At 49.5% G+C, this 15,653-nt stretch overlaps 1 protein-coding gene across 2 annotated transcripts in view; it reads right to left on the minus strand.

Annotated features, from left to right (window-relative positions):
- The window catches only part of Ube2o (ubiquitin-conjugating enzyme E2O), a 43,764-nt gene extending 34,283 nt beyond the window's left edge, over nt 1-9,481 (minus strand). The window contains exon 1 of one of the 2 annotated variants that reach the window (XM_006533106.2): nt 8,990-9,481. In XM_006533106.2, the coding sequence (XP_006533169.1) occupies nt 8,990-9,391 (402 nt within the window). In that variant the 5' untranslated portion in view covers nt 9,392-9,481. The remainder of the gene's footprint in view (nt 1-8,989) is intronic. The other variant, NM_173755.3, reaches the window with a different exon arrangement.
- Between the last annotated feature and the right edge of the window lie 6,172 nt (nt 9,482-15,653).

Here is a 15,653-nt window from a genome sequence, read left to right on the forward strand (position 1 = left end):
CACTTTCACATACACAGACGAAGCCAGATGGCAGAGTGACAAAGGTTGCTGACTCACGGTGGCTGGCAATTAGTTATCAGTGGTCTACTTCTTCAGCTTTTCTGGACGTCTGCAATGTTTTCCTATTAAAAAGTCGGGGGCGTGTTTTGAATCCCACAGACCTGGGGAGGGGAGGGCAGTCATAGCACAAGGCTACACCACGAAGTCTGAGGTGCTAGATGGCTTGGTAGAATGTACACCAGGCAACGAGGACAGTGATGCAGCCGTGGCAGGCACTCATCCAGGTGCAGGTACCACACGTGCTCAGAACCCAGGGAGGGAGAGAAAAGAGGAAACGGGAGCCGAGGGGAGGGAAGGAGAGGCTGAGCAAGGCTTCTAGGGAAGAAAATGAGAAGAAAAAAAGAAAAAAAAAGGTAAGTCAGATATAAAGGGAAGAACCCAATTCCTTTAAGATAAAGCCTTAGGGCGTGGGTGCTCAGGCTGCGGAGATGGCTCAAGGTGTAAAGGGGCTTGCTGCCGAGTCTGACAACCTTAGAGTCCGATTTCTAACATGTAAGGTAGAAGAGAACTCACAAGGTGTTCTCTGACCTTCAAATGCTTTTCATGGCACACATGTGCCCACAAACATATAAACACAAAATAAATGTCAAAAATAAGAGAGCTGAGTTGTCTGCATTAAATAGCATCAAAGGTCCAGTGACTAAGACAGTCAGCAAATATGGTGACCAGAAATTTCCTAGTCACTTACAACCTCCGGGGAGCCATCATATGCAGTGTGACAGGCCAGATGGAAGGCCAAAGGTGAGGGGTCATGAGGAAATGGGAGGCAGACAACCAATTCCACCAGCCCAGGACTGGGATGTCCCCGAGGCCAGGAGAAGCTCTCCTCCCTGGCCAGAAGATGATGTCATCAACCTTCAGGGCCCTCTATGCCCCTTAAGACATGAAGCAGAAGCAGACAAATCCAGGACGCCTCTAGCACCGCATACGCCAAGCCTGATGTTCTAGGAGACAGACAGTTGTGTTCCTGTAGAACTTCCCTTCAGGGGCCAGCAAACGCACTGGGTGAGAAGGCCATCCAGGCTGCTTCAGAAACCCTGCACATACATCCCAGTCGAGGCTCTCACAAGCGGCTCAGAGATGAGCCAGGCAGAAGGACTGCCAGAACCCAGGCTCTAGCTGCAGTATGCAAACGAAGGAGGCTTTCTCTGAAGGAGCCTGCAGGAAATCTGTCCGTGCTAGCCCATCTTCAGCTTTCTGGTTGGGTAGGGCTGACTGGCTCTCCCCAGCCTCTCAGATGACTCAGCATCTTATTTTTTTTAAAAAAACCTTTAAATTGCCATAGTCAGACTGTCCCCCAGATGTGGCTGCTATCAGCTTGAGCCAAAAATGACAAAGCAAGTGTCTCAGTCCCGTGGCCCAGCTGTAGAACAGCAAATGCTGCTGCTGCAGTCTTTCAAAACAGGCAAGCAAACTGACTGCCCAGTCACATACACAACCAGCGAGATCTAACCCCTAAGGGGAGCCATCTCACAGTTACTGCCCACGGGGTCCTTGGAAGGGAGGGGCGGAGCCCCTCCCCACTGTGAGGGGCCAGACGGAAGACCAAAGGTCAATTAAATCATGAAATCTTGCTTTGACTTATCCTCCCCTGGAAGAACGCCACCGGTTATGTGGAGGACTCTGACAACCTGGACACACGTGACCAAGGCTTCATTCAACACGGTCACCCTGAGTTGAAGGACAAATAACCTTGGAACAGATAAATTCAGACAGCCATTAATGTGATTCAATTTTACTCTGATCTACAAAAAAATTCCAGTAAGCACTTGGCTCTTCCCCATATAGCCAACCACACATCGGGTGGTTCCTAACAGACCCCGGGGCAGGCTGAGATGTCAGGTCCGGAGGGGTTCTAAAGGGCACTACTGCTCAGCAAAAGAATGTTCCGGGGCTGCTGCAGCACTGGGGCTGCTGCAGCACTGACGTACATCTCCACCACTGCCCCCTTCCCTTCCTGACCCCCCTACCCCAGGCCATTAGACAAAGTCTGAGGAAGGAGCTAATCAAAACTACCAAACTCCTACTGAGAAAGGACAGTGACAGCGCCTGAGCTGGATGCTCTTACACCTTCCCAAGGGCCATTTCCTCACTTTAGACTGTCAGGCCTGATTAGCAGTCCCAAGAAAGAGGCTAGTCACAGACCAGGGTCTCAAAGTTCCCACGGACCTAACAGGAGTTTAGATCATGTTGTTCTGGGAGAAACCCACAACTGTCCTGACTCCCACTCTGAGGGGATCACAGAGGCAGCTGACACTGTCACGTGTCCACAGTCATTCACATTACACATGATACTTGTACTTCTTTTTAAAAAACGTGGGCCCCAAATAGGTTCCAGGGAATTCCATGAGGCCCAATGTTGTGTAAAATAATAAAAGAGAAAGTTCTTGATCAAACAAAAATGAGAAAGGAAAAAGCAAGGCCATCAATGAAGCAGGGAAGGCACGAAACACCTTGCATGTCCTGAAGCAGAAAACAGACCACAGGCCAGAGGGAGGAAGGGACTGAGGCAGAGCTCAGGCTTCCCAAGGAATCGCTCTTGGCCCTGATTCATGAGTCAGCATTCCCAGCAGCAGGGGACAGCAGGTCAGGCTGGAGTCCCACTATTGACAGTTTTCAGGGATACAGAAGCCCTCTTGCTTCTAGCAGTGGAAGGCGGCCCTTGGTAGGTCGGTGCTGGACTGAGGCAGGCTAGTGCTCTATTCACTCAACATTCTAGGCAATCAAAGGTTCCCCAGAAATAGTGTTTTTGAACGCCAAGGTCAGTAACCGCATCTTGATCAGACAGTTGCCATGAGCACAGAGTACAGCACTAAGTGCCTGGGGCACAACAACCGTGATGGGTTTGAGCTGTGATCCTAGGACAATGCATCATTCCGACCCTTAGGATTCATCTATTACCTCTCTCTGGGAACTTCAAAAGAAGTCTTCCAGCCACGTGGTGAAGCGCACCTTTAATCATAGCTTTTGGGGAGGCAGAGGCCAGTCTGGTCTGCATGCTTACACAGATCTGAGTTTCAGGGTAGCCAGTACTACAGTGAGACTATTAGCTCAAAAATAACCGTGGCTGCCGCCACTGCCAGTAATGACCATCTCCAGACCCGGGGAGCCACAGGGCCAGCTGAGTACCTATCTGTGTAGCCATCTGTTCTGCCTGCTCCTGGAGATGCTACATTAACTAGCGACTACTAAATTACTTACAAAGTCATGAGATCTCATGAGCACTGCTGGAAAAGGCTCCCAAGTCACACCTGTCACCACTACTCCCACCCTATGACATAGGAGTTAGGAATTCCCATGTCACCAAAACAAGCTTTCCAAGGTGCCTCTTTGCTGTGGCCCCACCATGAGACAGAAAAGGGATATTCTGAGCATCAGGACCAAGAGGCCATCCCAGGCACAAGTGGGACTGTCCTGCTGACCACTCTACCAGTGCAGGCTCACTCTAGGGGCTAGAGACACGTATCTAACCTGCCAGTGAAGAGCTAGCGCTGAGGCAGTGACTCAGCCAAGGTCAAGCAGAGCAAGTGCCAGCCATGGGAGCACCCAAGGGTTTTGACTTCCAATTGCAATACAAACACACATCCCTCATCTGGCCAAAGTGCCCTTGAGTAAGGGAATTACCACACAGAGACACAATTGTGGCCTCAAGGCCAAGGAGTTAGAAGAGAGAAAAATCAAGGGACAAAATAAAATCACAAGACAGCTGTTAAGAGTCTCCAAGCTGTGATTCTATCTGAATAAAATGCAATTCAGAGCCACTTAGTCCTGCACCTTGCTTTAACCTTATATAACTCCTTCCTGCTACATCACTAAGAACAATTCCTTTTAATGGGCCCCTGCACCTGGACAAGTGAGACAAACTTCTTGGGCTATGATGCTACACCTAAATAGCTTTCCCCATGGAAATGCTGGCCTGAGTAGGAACCAAAAATAAACTGCAAAGCCAATTCCGGAGGGACCTGTCATCAGGGAGCTTCCCCCACCCCCCACCCCAGCCTCACAAAGGCAGTGTAATCCCAGGCAGCCTGAACTTAAGAGACACAAAGTGCTGCAGCAACTTAAAAGGCAACACAGAGGTGGGAAAGCAACAGTGGGTGTGGGGCCCACACCTGCCTGCATTCCCAGCACTTGGGAGGTGGAGGCAGAAGGATCAGAAGTACAGTTATCCTCTGCTACAAGGTGAGTCTGAGGGCAGTATGGGTGACATGAGACCCTATTAAGGGAGAGAGGGAAGGAAGGAAGGAGGGAGAGAAACAAGCCAAAACAAGTACCTCCAGAAAGACTCTTGCCTTGACCTGACTGACAGCAGTCTGGCTCCTTCCTCCCAGGACTGCTCCATCCCAACAGGATCGGTGAAATGAAGAAGAGCTCCCTCCCTGTCTAGTCAGGGTTCAGGGCAGCTAAGGGACTGTTGCTGTTGGCTTTATTTCAGAACAGTACTCAAAGGGTTAGCCAGCAGTGCCGGGGAAAGGGCAAGCTTCCACAGAGAACATTCAGCCAGGTGAGAAGCTCTGAGCCGAGGAATGGGCCACCAGGGTGAAGTCAGGATGCCAGAAGAGAGCCTGGAGGAGTGAGGAGCTGCTGGCTGTTGAGGTCTTCTGCTGGGTTGGGGTTGGGGGAAAGGTGTCTCTCTCTCTCTTTTTTTTTTTTTTTTTTTTTTTTAAAAATGGGTCTATATAGATCTGGCTGTCCTGGAACTCACAACGTAGACCATGCGGCCTGCAGCTCACAGAGATGGAGAAGGGTGCTAGGACTGAAGCTGAGTGCCACCATGCCTAATTGTTTTTTAGGTTCTAAAGAAGCTTAATCTTGGCTGCTGGGAGCTTTGGGAACAGCCACAAATTCCATGCTTTGTGGCAGAAACAACCTTATTTCTGCTGCTCATTTACAGTGAGGGAACAGGAAGGAAATAGGCTTGCTGCCCATCCCTTCATCCTTCTTTATAAATATGTTTGCTAAAAACTGACCTTTGGAGACGCGTATTAGGGATGGAGAAATGTGCCAGCAGTTAAGAGCGCTTGCTACTCTTCCCGAGGACCAAAGCTCAGTTCCCAGCAGCCATGTCTTCTTCTGGCCTCTGCACTCACACTTACTCATATCCACAGAGACATATTTACGCATATCCACCACCCACCCCTACAGACATGTTTATATATGCTTACACACATAACTAAAGACAAAGCTTTTTAGAGAGGGAGGTGTTAAGCTAGGCATGGCAGACACACTGAAATCCTAACTATTTGTGAGGCTGAGACAAGAGGCTGGGTTTCAGGTCAGTATGTACAATAAAGGGTTAATAAGCATGGGGGCTGGGGCTGGGGGCTGGGGGCTGGGGCTGGAGAGCTGGCTTGGCAGTTAGAAGCACATCTGCTCTTCCAGAGGTCTTGAGTCCAATTCCCAGCATGGTGGCTCACAACTATCTATTCTGAGATCTGATGCCGTCTTCTGGCATGCAGGTGTACAGATATAGCACTCATATACATAAAATAAATAACTAAACCTTTTAAAAAAAGCATATTAAGCCAGTATTCATATTCTCTCTCCCCCCCTCCCTCTCTCCCTCTCTTTTTCTCTCTCTCTCTCCCTGGAACTCACTCTGTAGACCAGGCTGGCCTCGAACTCAGAAATCCGCCTGCCTCTGCCTCCCGAGTGCTGGGATTAAAGGCATGCGCCACCACTGTCTGGAAGTATTCACATTCTCCAACTGAACATGGAAAAACAAAACACTCCAGAATGTGAGGGAGGCGCCATCAAACACACAGTTAAAATTATTCCAATAACTATCAACTTTTTTCTTTTAATACAAAATCTCTGTCTGTGTAGCCCTGGCTATCCTGGAACTCACTGTGTAGGCCTTGCTGGCTAGGATTAAAGGCCTGCACTGCTGCTGTTACCTAAAAACAAAACAAACAAACAAATACCCAAGCCGGCTGTGGTATACACTCGGCAGAGGCAGAGGCAGAGGTAGGCAGGGCTCTGTGAATTTCTGGATGAACTACATGCAGTAAAAGTGAAATAAATCTTTCTGAATTAATTCCTTCAAGTTGTTTTGGGTCATGGTGTTTTATCACAGCTATAGAAACAAACTATGCCTTTAGCACTTGAAGGCATAGGCAGGCAGATCTAACAGATCAAGTTCCAGGGCAGCCAGAGCTACATAGAGAAATTTGTTGTCTAAAAACAAAACAAAACAAAAAACAAACAAACAATTCCCCCAAATCAGAAAACAACAAACAAGTTCCTAAAACTCACTCTAGCTGGATGTGGCGGTGCATGTCTTTAATTCCAGCACTCGAGAAGCACAGTCAGGCTGATCCAAGTCTTCCACCAGCCTGATGTATATACAGAGTGAGTTCCAGGACAGAGAACTTTTGCCTACAAACTGCCAGTAACAGAGTCCTTCCATCTCATAACCAGAGTCCTGATGACCAGGACTCCAGAGTGAGTGTCTACTCTGGCACTCTGCCATCCTGAGGTTAGAATGAATGAGGTGGAGGAGGGCAGGACAAGCTCCCTAAACACAGTGCTGCAGGGTTCCAGGACCCACCTCTATCCTGTGCCCACAGCTCATGGTGACGGATACCTGCTACCTGTAAATGTACAACCTCCCCAAAACATGTATTCTCTTAGTCCTTCACAACAGCCCTGGATCTTGTGGCCTGCATTGGATACTCCCAGCCCACCCCTCCTTGGAATCCCTTTGCTGGAAGCCACAAGAATTGCAATACTGGAGGAAACAATACCAGAGACAAGATGGGCTCCAATGCAGTCGAACCAAGTTTCAAGAGGGAATCTTCAAAACCTACCTAAACAGAGGCCTTTTCAAGTTGTTTTCTATGTACCTCCAAAATGGGCTTTTTAGGTCACATTTTATTACATGTTGTTGGGGAAGGCAGAGGGAACATAGCCTATAGCCATAAGCAAAGTTTCAAGATGAACAGGAACAGACAAAAGAAAATGGCAGTGCCCAGTGGCAGAGCTAGGCTCATATCCCTCAGCCAGGGTGGGAGTCAAACTTCTGGAGTAGCTGGCTGACAGAACATATTTTCTGAACCTTACAGAAAACCTCTGGCCCCACAATGCAGACACAGAATGAGCGCAATAACCCTTCTTCCCAGATACAACAACTGTGATGGTTTTTAATAAGCATTCTGCTGCAAAATGGAGCACTTTCCAAACACTTTTGCCAGTGAACTCAGTTTTCCTAAGAATCAGAAGCTGTTGCCTGACTTACTTACGTGTTCCTGAGGAAAAGCTGAGACCGTGTGTCTGCGTGTGTGCTTCATGTGGATGTGGGTACACACTGGTTACTGAAAGACAGATCACCCCTGCACAAGAACTAGATCACAGCCTCTCCTCAGAGTCAGGCTTTTTCCCAGCTGGTCTCCTGCCATCCTCTGGCTGCAGTGTCTCCCTTCTTAGTATGGCATGAAGCCATGTGCCTCTGCTGTCTTTTTTACCCAGTGTGAGAAACCTTTTTTGTTTGTTTGTTTGTTTGCTTTGAGACAAGGTCTTATTATGTAACTCTGGCTGTCCACTCTGTAGACCAGGATGGCCTTAAACCCAAGAGATCCTCCTGCCTCATCAGCCTCCCTAGTGCTGGGATTAAAGGCATGAGTCGCCAGGCAGTGGTGCTGCATGCCTTTAATCCCAGCACTTGGGAGGCAGAGGCAGGCGGATTTCTGAGTTCAAGGCCAGCCTGGTCTACAGAGTGAGTTCCAGGACAGCCAGGGCTACGCAGAGAAACCCTGTCTGGAAAAAACAAAGACATGAGTCACCATACAGCCTTATATTAATTTCTGAAGAGCCCCCTGCGATTGTTTTGGTGGCTTGGCTCCTCTATACTGTCTAGGCTTGAGGTGAGAATATCTTAATTTCCAAACCAATCTGAACAAGTTGGCAAGGTTTACTCTCAAAATAAAGTAGAATGGTTTAGGACGTAGCTCTACGTCAAAGTGCTGGAGGTTTAGCATCAAGTTCCTGGGTTCAACCCTCAGCACTGCAAAAAACAGTGACTTAACAGCCTTCCCCCAAAGCAGATCTCTCACTTCCAGGGACCTGATTCATGCTTAGAAATGTTTCCTGATGGGGAGGGGCAGGACAGGAGGAGCTGTGAGGTAAAGATATGTGAGAGACAGATACAAAACCACACACTCAGGAAAACAAGCCTGCAAACCAATCTTGGCTTAGGTTTATGATGTCAGTCCGCTCTTGTAGAACTGCTCCATTCACAAGCCTCTTTCCCGAACAGTGGGAGAATGTGGTATTTGCTTAAGAGCCCCAGGTTAAAACCAAAAGAACGAAAAAACAAGATGCAGCTTTTCCCATTGGTCCCTCTCTCTTCTGTCCACGATTTCATAGGCCACCCCACCCCAAGAAGTCCTAGACACCCAGTCGCAGCTGCCACCATCTCCCTCAGTACTATTAATATCATGGCCCTGGACTGGTTCATCATTTCCCTCATAAAGTTCTCCGAGGCAATTCAAAGGATGCAGAGGGGTTACAACAAAAAAGACGTGGGGCCGCTGCCCCACCATGCATTCCGTCAGCATCTGCTCAACTTCTTGGGTTTTCACCTCTATCTTTGTTTTGGAATACCCACAGCCAAGCCCTCCCCGGCACGGCCTTCCCTTCGGAAAGCACAATGCAGCACGGACCTCCTTTAGCGGTGGGGGTTGTAAGCAAAAAACGCCGCACTAGTGTAACGCCGAACGCGCCTCAGCGCCCGAGGAGGTCCCCACGGGCATCCGTGCGCGTCCATCACCCCGAGGCCAACACCACAGCCGAGCATCGCTCGCAAGGCCCCTCCCCTCGCCCGGAGCAGCCCTGCCGGCGTGCGCGCCCAGGCCGGTGTGATGACGGTGCACCGGGCGACGAGGCGGCGTTCCCCTCCCCGAGCCCTGCCGACCGCCCCGGCCCGCCTCACCTTGGTCTCCTTCACATGCTGCTTGACGCCCTCCGGGTACCACTGGACGCGCACGTAGCCGCGCCGCAGAGGGCTGGCCCGGCCCTCCTCGTGGCCCGCGCCCCCGGCCTCGGAGCAGCCCGAGCTGCCGCGGCCGTCATCGTCGCCCTCCGAGTCCGAGTCCTCGCCGTGGATGAGGCGTACCAGCCCGAAGTGCACCGAGCCGCGGTAACGGCCGGACACCAGGTCGTGGGAGAACAGCAGGCGCTGTGAGCCTGCTTCGGGGCCGGAGTCGGAGGACGGCCCTGAGGCCGAGTCCGTAGCGGGCGCGGGCGGCGGGGCGGCGGCGGCGGGGGCTGCGGCCGGGGTCGGGGCGGCGGCGGCCTGGGCCTGGGCGGGTGCGGGCGCTGCGGGATCCGCCATAACTGCTCTGCGCGAGTCTCGGGCGGCGGCAGCAGCGACAGCGGCGGCGGTAGCGGCGGCGGCAGCCTAAGGCGCGGGGAGGCGGGGCCGGCGGCGCGGGGGCGGGGCCGAGCGCGCTGACGTAGGCCTGCGTGCCGCCGTCGTTAGGGCGCCGGGATGCTGTTGCTAGGAGCCGCCGCCCGGTCGCTAGGGGACGCTGAAGATGCTTGGGGCGGGGGTGGAAGGACTGCCGCGGGGCGTGGCAGGGCTGCAGGAACGAAGATGGATTAGGGGCCTGAGGAAGGGTACTGGTCTACCGGAGTTGAGGGGCGGGGACTGCACGCAAAACTGACTGTAATTTCTTAAAAAAAAATTATGCCCGGGTCTGACGTGGTGGCCACGCCTTTAACCCCCAGCTCTCAGGAGGCAGAGGCAAGCCCATCTCTGTTTTAGGCCAGCCTGGTCTCAAAGCAAGTCCAGGTTACACAGAGAAACCCTGCCTCGAAAAAGCCAAACAAGCCAAGCAGTGGTGGCGCACGCCTTTAATCCCAGCACTGGGGAAGCAGAGGCAGATGGACTTCTGAGTTCTAGGCCAGCCTGGTCTACAGAGTGAGTCCAGGACAGCCAGGGCTACACAGAGAAACCCTGTCTCGAAAAGTAAAAACAAACAAAAGAATAAAAAAGCCAAACAAAAATTTTTTAAATGCGGTTTAGTTATGACACATGCTTTTAATCCCAGCACTTGGAAGGCAGAGGCAGGAGGATATCTGTGAATTCGAGGCCAGCCATGACTTACAAAGTGAGTCTTGCAAGGCAGTGGCACACACCTTTAATCTCAGCACTTGGGAGGCAGGCGGGTTTCTGAGTTCGAGGCCAGCCTGGTCTACAGAGTGAGTTCCAGGACAGCCAGGACTAAACAGAAAAACCCTGTCTCAAAAACAAAAACAAAAAACAAAAACAAAAACAAAACCCAAAGTGACAGGGGAGGGTATAGGGGGCTTTGGGGATAGCATTTGAAATGTAAATGAAGAAAATATCTAATAAAAAATGCCTTTAAAAAAACCAAACAAAGTGAGTTTCAGGACAGCCAGGGCTACAAAATAAAACCAAAATAAATAAATAAAATTAATTGAAATTTAAAATTTTATATATATATATATATATATATATTAGAAAACCCCTGTCTTGAAAAATCAAAAAAAGGTGGGGGGGGGAGAAAGAGAGAAAGAAAGAAAGAAAGAAAGAAAGAAAGAAAGAAAGAAAGAAAGAAAGAAAGAAAAGAAAAGAAGAAAAGAAAAGAAAAGAAAAGAAAAGAAAAGAAAAGAAAAGAAAAGAAAAGAAAAGAAAAAAGAGGCAGAGTCTTACTATGCAGCCCTGACTGGCCTGGACTCTCAGAAATCCACCTATCTATGTAAACTCACACTGTAAACCAGGCTGGTTTCAAACACAGAGATCTGCCAGTGTCTGCCTCCCTAGTGAGTACTACAGGTATGTGCCCTCACTCCTAGTCAGTCAAGTTTAGCAAGCACCCTTGGCATCCTAATCAAGTTGTAGCCCTGCAGAGTGACTGCATCTTCATCTTCTAGATGCCCACATGTGCCCAAACTCATGTACACAGATATCATCACAATAATTTTTTTAAGTTGTTGTCAACTGGGTGTGGTGGTGCATGCCATGAACATGTGCCTAGAGGACAGTCTAGTTGGGCACGTGAAACAAATACTCATTAAATAGCTGAAAAAGCAGCTCTAAGGCAGCTTGTAAGCAAGGCTGTAATAGATAGGTATAGAGTATGTAGAGTCCCGGGTGGAACTTGGAAGGTCATGACCCCTTAGAGAACTGGTCTAGAGGATGTGATGAGAGCCCAGAGCCACATGAGAAAGGGCTGCAAGTCAGAAGCACCGGAGGTTTGCCTTCAAAGCCCTTTTGGTGGATCCAGATCTCAGTGAGGCCTTCTATACACAGCAAGAGGGGGAGTTAGGAGTGATTACAAGTAAGAACCATGCTGGGCAGTGGTGGCACACAGCTTTAATCCCAGCACTTGGGAGGCAGAGGCAGGCAGATTTCTGAATTCGAGGCCAGCCTGGTCTACAAAGTGAGTTCCAGGACAGCCAAGACTATACAGAGAAACCCTGTCTCGAAAAACAAAAACAAAACAAAAGTTAAGAACCAGGTGGATCTTTGTGGGTTCAAGGCCAGCTGGTCAACGTAGTAAGTTCCAGGATAGCCAGGCCTACATAGTAAGATCTTGTCTTCAAAACAAAACCATAATAAAAATATAGGAGCCAAATCTTGGCTGTTTATTGATTGTGATGGTCTGAATATGCTTGGCCCAGAGGATGGCACTCTTTGGAGATATGGCCTTGTTGGAGTAGGTGTGTCACTGTGGGCATGGGCTTTAATACCTCATCCTAATTGCCTGGAAACCAGTCTCTTGTCTGCCTTTGGATGAAGATGTAGGACTCTCAGCTCCTCCAGCCCCACATCTGCCTGGACACTGTCATGTTCCTGCCTTGATGAAAATGGACTGAACCTCTGAACCTGTAAACCAGCCCCAATTAAATATTATAATTTATGAGTTGCCTTGGTCATGGTGTCTGTTCACAGCAGTAAAAACCTAATGAAGACAAGGACCATGGCCCAGGCTGCTGCACGTCTGGAAGTCAGAGAACAGCTTGCAGGGGCTGTTCAGTCAGAGGACAGCTTGCAGGGGCTGTTCCTCTCCTCCCATCAGTGGGATTCTCGGGATTGAATTGGGTCATCGGGGTTGAGCACTTAACCTCTGATCCTTCTTGCCAAAAATTTTATTACATTTGTTCTTTATTTAATGTGTATGTGGGGTGGGGGGACCGCACACATGAGAGAGAGAAAGAGACTTGGGGGGGCAGGAGCATGCCATAGCATTCCTGTAGGAGTCAGAGGACAATTTGAGAAAGTGAGCCAGTTAGGGCTCAATTTTCTTGCATGTATGATAGCAATACCTGCATCACTGCATCACTGCAATGCTGAGATTGAATGGTGTAGATCAGGGCCTGGCATATAGCTCTCTCAGTAACATTTAGTCATTACTGTACTGCTGCAAACCTCCCTGCCTAGACTAAACTGCAGACTGGCAGAACTGTTATCCGGCTACCCTATGGTCAGCTCCTTATTACCATTGTAAAATATAAACAGTAATTCTATTAATTTGGTGTGTCACCTTGCTAAGGTCCTAAAGATTTAGACACATTCTCAGGGAAAGGGTTTCTAATGAGTTGTTTAAAGGGAATTAAGAATAGTCAAGATCTGCCCCTAGCCTTTCCCCATCAAAAGCACTTTTCACACGTTTCTCCAACACCATCCATGGCAGTCAGGTGGTTTGTTATTACTGTGTTCAGGCTTTTCAAAAGGGAAAAGAGGCAGAACCCTGCACTTTGGGTGATTTTTGGTATATTGGGGATGTACAACTACACTCAGGGAAAAATGAACATTCATGGAGGGCTGAAGAGGTGCTCAGCAGGTAAGAGCACTGGCTGCTCTTCCAGAGGACCCAGGTTCAAATCTCAGCAACTAGTTGGGAGTTCACAACTCCAGTTCCAGGGCACCTGATGCCGTCTTCTGGCCTCCCTCAGCATTGCATACTTGTACACAGACACACACACAGGCAAAACACCCATACACATGCAATTAATTAAAATTTACACCTAGCATGGTGGAAAACACCGTTAATCGGGCCACTCAGGAGCTGAGCTAAGGTAGATCTCTGAGTTTTGACACCAGCCTGGTCTACAAATCAAGTTCCAGACCCTGTCTCAAAAAAAAAAAAAAAAAAAATGAGGGTTTGGAAAAAATGAGGGCCTAGAGAGATGGCTCAGCAGTTAAAAGCACTGACTGCTCTTCCAGAGGTCCTGAGTTCAATTCCCAGCAACCACATGGTGGCTCACAACCATCTGTAATGGGATCCGATGCCCTCTTCTGGTGTGTCTGAAGACAGCAACAGTGTACCCACATACATGAGATAGATAAATAAATAAATCTTTTTTTAAAAAATGAAAATAAATTTACAAAAATTAAAAAAGAACCTGCAGAGAGTCAGGTACATAAGAGCCGAAGGAAAACTGGGATATGATTTAGAGGTAAGGTTGACTCTCAAGTCAGGGCTTTTTCCTCAAGGTGGCACAGTCATAAGTTCATGATAGCTGGGCGTAGTGGTGCACACAACTCTAACCCCAAGGATTCAGGAGCCAGAGACAGGAGGACCAACCTGGTCTACATAGTGACTTTCAGGAGAGCCTGGACTACACAGAGAGATGCTGTCTCAAAACAAACAAACAAACAAACAAAACCATAAGCAAACAAAAAGTGAATACTCTTTAAGAGCTGGGCTGAAGCTTGCATGGTAGAGAGCTTGCCTAGCCTGTAGAAAAACCTGGGCTCCGTCATCACTGAATAAAACACAGTGGCACACACGCCTGCAATCCCAGCAGCCGGGAGGTGCAGGCCGGAAGGTCAGAAGTTCAAGGTCATCTTCAGCTGCACAAGAAGTTTGAGGCAAGCCTGAGCTATAGGGATTCTTAAGGAACAAAACAAACATAGCTACGAGACAAGCTCTCACTCCCTCACCTACAAAAATCTGGACAATCTCACAGCTGTCATAGAAACCTCTTAAGGACCACTTCTGGAAGCCAGGCGAACAGAGTGTCTCAAAACAAAGTCCCGTTTCTTCCTCCTGTAATGCCAGTGCTCAGGGGGAGGAGAGAGGGGATAGCCAGAGCAAGCTGGTTACTAGACCAGCTAAGTCACTGTACCCTGAACTGGTGTGGGACCCTGCGTGTGCTGGGTGGTTTTATGTCAATTTGACACAAACTAGAGTCATCTGAGAGGAGGGGACCTCACTTAAGAAAATGCCTCCATATGGCTGGGCTGCAGGCAAGTCTGTGGAGCATTTTCTTAATTAGTGAGTGTTGGGGAAAAGCCCAGCCCATTGTGGGTGGTGCCACCCCTGGCCTGGTGGTCATGGATTCTATAAGAAGGCCGACTGAGCATGCCATGAGGAGCGAGCCAGTCAGTAGCACCCCTTCACGGAATCTGCCTCAGCTCCTGCCTCCAGGTTCGTGCCCTGTTTGAGTTCCTGTCCTGAAGTACACCTGTGTTTGTTGCTTTGTTATGAAAAAGCAGTGTCCTCCCTTCCTAATTGTTGAGTAGACTGGCACTCCAGGAAGATACGCCCCATTTAGTCCATGGCTTCTGGTAATAATGGCTAATAATAGCTTCACTCATTGAAGTGTGACTTCATGCCCAGTTCTATACTCAATAGCTTTGCATAGATTATCCAGAACCTGTCTGGACTGGGTGCCTCATGTCTTACTGGTGTGTTTAACCCTGGTGCCTAGGTCCTGGGGTTTGCTCATGTGTCACATGGATGGATACAAAAAGGTCTGACATCCCTGAACCTCCCTTTGGTGAGTTTACTATGCCCCCAGTGCACTCTAGGCATTGAAGCTAACAAGGTGAAGAACCCTGGTTCCACCCAGTTTGAGCGCCTTCGGAGTCACTGTTGAGAGGGAGCCCAGATGCACTTCCTTTTCTGTCCAGCAGGGGGCGCTCCAAAGAGCGCGCCCCATTACATCCGCAGCGCCTGCGTCTCAGCTCAGGGCCATTCCCCTTAGGGACTGGCCCTTGGCAAAAATGTGAAGAAAATAATGGCATAGCGCAGGATCTGCAAGGCCGACTTCAAGTGCGGGATACATGAAGTAGAGCAGGTGTGGCTCCTGTCTGGAAGCGTCGTTGGCCCAGGGACCTGTGTCCCGCCTCAGGCTTGGGCAGATGCAGGCTTGGGCAGTTGCAGCACTGTGCACTCTGCTGCGGGCCTCAGGCTGGAGACAAGGTGGGACTATGTGGCTCTCCTCCAATCCCAGCGGTGTTAGTGAGTCAGCATGCCTTTAGCCAATGGTGTCTCCCCACCACCTCTGCCACACAGGTCTGTACCTGACCTCGACACCATCCTCCTCTCTGGGAAGCAGTCTTTTGCATGCGTGTGTGCATGTGTTGTTGCTAAGAATCATTCCATTCTGCATCAGTCTTCTACGCGATTCATTGAGCCAGGGTCTCTCAATCAAACCCAGAGCTTGCCAATATGGCTAGTTTTGGCAGGCAGCTTGCTCTGAAATCCGTTGTCTCTGCCTTGTACGGTTAGAATTACAGGTGGACTGCTGCGCATGCAGCATTTACCTGGGCCTCAGGGGGTAAACTTCAGTTCTCATGCTTGGGTGGCAAACACTTTTAACCAGAGTCACCACCCCAG

Source organism: Mus musculus, chromosome 11 (assembly GCF_000001635.26).
Source record: "Mus musculus strain C57BL/6J chromosome 11, GRCm38.p6 C57BL/6J".
Taxonomy (NCBI): domain Eukaryota; kingdom Metazoa; phylum Chordata; class Mammalia; order Rodentia; family Muridae; genus Mus; species Mus musculus.